Below are 6,558 nucleotides of genomic sequence, written 5' to 3'. Positions count from 1 at the left end.
TTTTATAATCCGAAAATTGTGCAAAATTAGGGTTTTTCTCCCCTACGTTTTCTATAAATGTCAATATAAAAAAAGCTTAATACAAACGAAATAGTCAAACTAGAAAATCAAAAGGGCTAAGTGTGTTAACTTCCCAAAAGTGTTGTGTATATTCATAATTTTACATAAATGTATGGGTGATAAATGACATTCTCCCTTCTACATATTGTGATTGACTTTAAGACACACAAAGCATGTCCTCTCTCCCACTCCCACACCCCCATCTCCACCCCTACCCTCAACCTACACCTCCGCTCTTCTCAATGAAGCCGATGGATGATGTATGGAATGAAATCAGCGGCCTCCCATCTCCCACACCTAACCGCTTCCAAGACTTCTTTTCACCGGTGCTCCGGCAGCCTGGAACCACCATTCCCTTCCTACCTCCTCCGCCGTCCACCACCACCATGTTAACTCTACTAACCACTACCAACTCCGCGCATGAAGATCCCAATAAGAGACATAAACCTAATCCACCACCACCACCGCAAAATAGTAAGCCGGCCACCACTACTCCACCTGAATACACTGAAAAATTCCGGCGACTGATGAAGAATCGAGAATCTGCTGCTCGATCCAGAGCAAGAAAACAGGTCTACTCCCTCTCGATCTAGAACATAACAAGACTGCTTCTATTCACAGCGACACTTTTCATTTTTATTTTGGTAATATTTTACAACTATCATTTATCCTAAAAAGGTAAATAAAACTTTTTTGTTTCGTTATAAATAGAATGCTAGCATTTTCTATTTCAGTTAAATATTTAATTTATTGTTCGACAATCTCTTTTAAACCAACACCTCGAATATTTGTGGGTTTATAATATTTTCTGCAAAAAAGTTGTTTATTAATAATTATGACTCATATATATATTTAAATTATATTTTATGAGGTATTTTAGGTATGTAGATTAAGAATATTTATATACCAAATTTAGTTAAAATATTAATTTTGTTATTCGTGTAGCAAGTGGAACAAATAGGTGTCTGGTATTATTTTTATTTTACATTATCCATTTTAACGCTTACACTTTTTCTTAACTTTTTAATATAATTTCCAGGCTCGTGCAGATGAGCTGGAACAGGAAGTAGTGCGATTAGCCAAGGAAAATGCGAAACTCAAGCGGATGCAAAAAGAAGTAAATTTAAATTAAGATTATGCTATATATATATATATATATATATATATATATATATATATATATATATATATAATGCTTTATGTACGATTTTCTTAGTAAATTTTAACATGATAACCATTAAAAAGTAAAACTTTGACCTGACCCACTACTAAATCATGACCAAAGATTAGTAGAAGACAGAACATATCTCTTTTACTTCCAAAAATACCCATTCATATACTAGAAAATCTATATATATATATATATATATATATATATATATATATATATATATATATATATATATATATATATATATATATATATAATTCTATTTTTCTTAACTATATTTATGATGTTTCATAAATTGTTCCTTTTGTGGCAACCGATATTGTATTGATTATTTACTTATTTAATATTTAGAATAATAAAATATGTATTTTTTTAACCACCGAAAAGTATATGCGTCAATGCGTGTACTAAAAGATAAAAATTATGAATCCATACATATAAATTTTGAAACCAAGTGGATGGTGGTCCTCTTTAGAGAAAAAATAATTCTAAACTTTTCCTTTTTATGAATAAATATTTCATTTATTTATTCCAAGTTATAGAAGACTTTAACATTTTCTATTTTTGAAAAAAAGAGTTAACCTTTTCTTGATATATATATATATATATATATATATATATATATATATATATATATATATATATATATATATATATATATATATATATATATATATATATATATATATATATATATATATATATATGTTGGCAGTAATCTCGTTTTTTTCCGTGTTACGCATTTATAACGTTTGCCCACCAGAAAAGTAATGGTTCAAATTGTCAAAAAAAAAAAAAAAAAAAAAAAAAGTTTACTTAACAAGGTAAATAAATCTTGTGTATTGTATGAAAAATTAGTTGATTAAAATTTCAAATAATCACTAATAGTTTTCGTGTAAATAAATCTTGTGTATTGTATAAAAAAGTATGCTTAACAAGGTAATTAAATTTTGCGCAGCTTCCCGCTGGCGTTTTTATCTATTATTTTTTTCTTTGCTGTTCACCTAATAGTTTTCATGTAAAATAAATGTATTTTCTTTTTTGCGCAAAATTAATGTGAAAGTTACTTTTGTTAACGGCCTGTGTAATATTATAATTAATTAAATAAGAGATTAAAATTTACATTCAGGTTTCATCTATTTCTTACTAATTCTCATTTAATTGTAAATTTATTTAATAAATCTTTAAAAAATTGAGTTTGGAAATTAGATTATATATTAGTTTACATTCGATTTATACACGCGTGAAAGGCTTTGCATTTAAAGAGGCGTCCTACTTTCTTGGGATGGAGGGACATGTCTTGTAAAAAAAATTGTTTATTAAATATTTTTACGAGACACGATCCTCTTATTTGGGTCCTAATATCGGTTATTTTATTTTTTCTCTTTTAATTAGAAAAAGTTAATTGTGTTTATATTTATTTTTAGGTATCAGCGCCTACAAAAGAACCACGACTTCAGAGAACAAAAAGTGCCCCATTTTGACAAGTTTGCCCTTCTAGAAATTTAGATTATTTTGCCCTTTTGGGGCAAAGTAGGAAATGACTATTTTGGGCATTGGTTATGATGAGATGGGGACATGTTTGTCCATATTTAGAATTTTACTGTGTCCATCAAATTCAATCATTCAATATGTCTGTAGTAAAAATATTCTCTCGTGCTCATTTGTGTAATCCCCTTTTTGCCCTTGTATCTAAACCTATATGTATGACATGGAAGGGGAAATGCAATCATTTGAACTCGATGAACGGAAACCGAACCATATGTGTTTCTTCGGTTTTGGGGTTTATGTCATTCTTTGTTCCCTTTACATTCGGTGCTTAAAACCATATGAAACATAACTGAACTGATTTTGCTTTTTTGTTTATAAAAGTTAAAAGTCAATGCATTTATGGTTCTGCATCTTTAATATTAAAGGTTCTGTTCAAAAAAAAAATACTTAAAGGTTGATTTTTAAAAGTTATATATCGTTCAAATATTTATTAATGGTAAATGTGTAATTAAGCCAAAGTTGAGTCAAGGACAACCAAACTCGAAACATGAATAACATTATTCGAATGAAAAGTCGAGTTCGACACTCGTATCGAGACTTCACTTTCTAGGTAGAGCTCAAACTTGATAAAGTAATAGGCACTTTCAAACTAGACTCAACACGTTACCTATTACAAAAAATAAAATCACATTAAATTGAAATAAAAATACAACTAGCTTGTGAGTTTTACCTGACTTGGTTCTATAATATGTAATTCTTCAGAAAACAAATGTAAAATTTTAAATATAATTATGCTCAGTTAAGCTCACGAATTTCACTAGCCGAAAATTTCGATACTCAATCCCGACTTCCTAATGTACTTGAGTAATTCGATCTTGAGCTCGAGCTCGACTTTACTTAATTTGAACCGAGTTGATTTTAAAATTTTTTCATCGAAATGATTACATCTATTCAATTAGCCCCTCTATTAATGTTATTAATGTAAAGAAAAATCACATTAGAACCCAACTCGGCTAACATGGAGAATCTAAACTAACAAGTAATTAGGAAACCTTGGGTTGAATCCCCTAGGAAAGGAGAAAAATAATTATTTCCCGTTCCAAAAAAAATTTAATGGGAGTTGATTCGTATATAGCAACATTTTCTTTTCATACTCAACAATTTGCGTTAAAAAATGTTGTATTATATATGAGATATTGATTTTAATAGTGATGTGTTCCAAATAAAAAATTAAACATTAAACATAGCTGGAAATAAGGTGTCATACATATATATATATATATATATATATATATATATATATATATATATATATATATATATATATATATATATACACATTAACACACGTGTATTTAAATGAGAACATTTTTTACTTTAAGAACATTTGAGAACAAATCTAAGCCACTAGTTTTTAAATTTAAGATTAGTTAAACAAAATGATTTCATTATTATTAAAATCTAAATATATTTTTGTTTAATAATCGTATATCAGACTATAAATATATCAGACTCTTTTGTATCTCTTTTTCTCTCTAGATATGTCTCTCTCATAGGTAAGTGTGGAGTCTGGACCAAGATCATCATCGGAACCACCGTAATGTCATCGAAAACGTCGTCCGACCGCCTCTTCACTGCCTACGAACTTGCTTGTTCGCCGCCTCCCTCTCCCTTCAACCATCGGAAACCACATTCTCTGCCCCTCCTCTACCTAAACTATCACCGGATCTCATTTCACTAGGCATAAGATCGTGTTTTCAGATCTGGTTTCATCTGTTATAAGATCTCGTTTCTCGATCTAGAATTAGAGTCCTCCGATCTCCGACAATAGCTCACCAAGAATGACCTTTCATCTCCGACCTTCACTCTCAACTTGGTTCCAGATATCGTTTCTCCGGCCACCTACCGTTGCAACATTAGAGGAAATAAATTGTAGATTCTGTATACGATTAAAGACAAATAGAGGTAACCAGTAAGCAAAATGAATCAATTTTATAAAAAGATAATAGAAGGCTTCGTTGGAGATCATGTAGCTCAAATCGAATAACAGAGCATATAGTGAAGACAACATGGAATTGAGGTGTGACCTAGGGTTTTAATCGGCTGTTGGTATATTGGAGGTGCAAAGGAAGTCAAGAAGTTGTACAAGACCGCTGAGCTAAAGACATTCGTGGAGTGTTTGAGTCTCCAGCTTCGTTATTTTCTGCTTACTTGAAATTGTATTGCTGCTGAAACATGGATTTGAGCAGGAGGCTTCATCGGGGAGGGAATATTAGTGTGAGGAGGAAGCCAGCGGAGAGGAACAGGTCGCCAGATATTTGGATGAAACTATAATCATATCATCATAAACTACAATTACTATAAGTCTTTTGCCACAAAAAATTACAATCATTGTGAGATTTTTAATGATTTTTATGAACAAGTTTTATCTTCTCTTACAGATGATTTATGAATTGTATTTGGATCCCCTCACATTAATTTGGATTCTAGCTGTGTAGTCTCAATTATTATCTTTTTTACCGTATATAATATCCATTGTATTAATTCGGATGTGATTCATACTCTTGCACGAAGATCCTAGTGATTTTCAAATGACTGGTTCGTGGTACTTACATTTAGTTTCAGGTTCGCAGCTCAACTTATGTGCTCTTAAAACGAAGTTCGCTTTCATATGAGAAATATGTAATCACCCTCAACTGCAAAAAGGCAAAGCTAACACGACATTTCTTGAGGATAAGAATTATTGCCTACTCCGGTTCCTCATCCAGTACTGCTTACTCAGAAGTAGCTGTTAAGGCCATGCTTGATACTTTGGTGACTGAGCACGCTACGAATTTGTCTCAATCCAACAAAGCAGTTGAGGATTCTGCATGTTCCTGTGAGATAACGACCGAAAAATTTAATAAACTAATCATTGTTGCTGAGACATTTATGGCTCACATCAAGTCTACAACATAGACAAATACCACCATTGCAAACAAGGTGATTGAAAATCTCACAACTACCCTTCGCACTGAGAAAGAAGCTCTCCAAAAGGTTTGCAATGATCTTTAAACTGATCATTCAACTTTTCAATCCTTTATCTATTCTTAAATTGAAAAACTGCAAGAAGACCTGGTGGTTGAGAGTAGGATAATGGATGAGCTTGCTCTAAAAACTACAAGGGTTAAGGTGTTGTCTACGAAGCTCACTACAATGAACATTGAAATCAACGAGCTTAAATATAAATGCGCTGTAATGAAAAGTCGTGTTTCAGATGTTAATGCTCTTTCTCAAACTTGATTGAAGCCTATGATCCTTTGCTCCCCCTCACCACTCGTCGGTACGTGGCTGAAAAACTTTGTCCTGCAGTGGCTATGCTTAACAGATTGGTGGGTGTTTCGGTGTCTCATGAACATCCAAATCAAGGGGGAGAAGTTACAAAACCTCTAGGTGGCTCCTGTAACACCGTAAATTTCAAGACAAAATTTTCATTTAAAATAATCATTTTACTCTTAGAAACACTTGTTTAAAATCTTATTCATAGTCGATTTACAAAACATAACTCCATTTTCACTTGCATAGAAAACCAGGATCCTCCAAAATATGACTCTTTCTCTGGTGTGTACAATCAAGCCGGTGCCGTCCCGTGATACTGAAAGAAACCTGAAAAACATCAAACAAAACACTGTAAGCACGAAGCTTAGTGAGTTCCCCAAAATACCACACATAACACATATTAGCCACTCGAGGCTATAACTCTGTGGGTCCGTGCACCCAAACTCTGTGAACCCTCAGGTTCTAACTCTGGTAACCTTCCGGTTCCAACTCTATAAACATGCACAGCATAAATCACA

At 32.2% G+C, this 6,558-nt stretch overlaps 1 protein-coding gene across 1 annotated transcript; it reads left to right on the top strand.

The window, feature by feature from the left end:
• Positions 1–203: 203 nt before the first annotated feature.
• LOC145018091 (uncharacterized) lies at positions 204–3,024 on the top strand. The gene is made up of 3 exons (XM_078976012.1): positions 204–632; positions 1,100–1,177; positions 2,659–3,024. Exons 1-3 carry the CDS (start codon positions 234–236, stop codon positions 2,713–2,715), a joined length of 534 nt encoding a protein of 177 aa, XP_078832138.1. The 5' UTR covers positions 204–233; the 3' UTR covers positions 2,716–3,024.
• The last annotated feature ends 3,534 nt before the right edge of the window (positions 3,025–6,558 follow it).

The sequence above is a fragment of the Lactuca saligna genome, chromosome 9 (assembly GCF_052625555.1).
Source record: "Lactuca saligna cultivar CGN05327 chromosome 9, ASM5262555v1, whole genome shotgun sequence".
In the NCBI taxonomy this organism is placed as follows: Eukaryota; Viridiplantae; Streptophyta; class Magnoliopsida; order Asterales; family Asteraceae; genus Lactuca; species Lactuca saligna.
This window is presented reverse-complemented; position numbering and strand designations above follow the sequence as displayed.

Coding starts and splice junctions, on each gene's coding strand:
- LOC145018091 (XM_078976012.1), top strand. CDS start 234: ATGTCCTCTCTCCCACTCCCACACCCCCATCTCCACCCCTACCCTCAA. Junction 633..1,099: donor GATCCAGAGCAAGAAAACAG/GTCTACTCCCTC, acceptor TATAATTTCCAG/GCTCGTGCAGATGAGCTGGA. Junction 1,178..2,658: donor TCAAGCGGATGCAAAAAGAA/GTAAATTTAAAT, acceptor ATTTATTTTTAG/GTATCAGCGCCTACAAAAGA.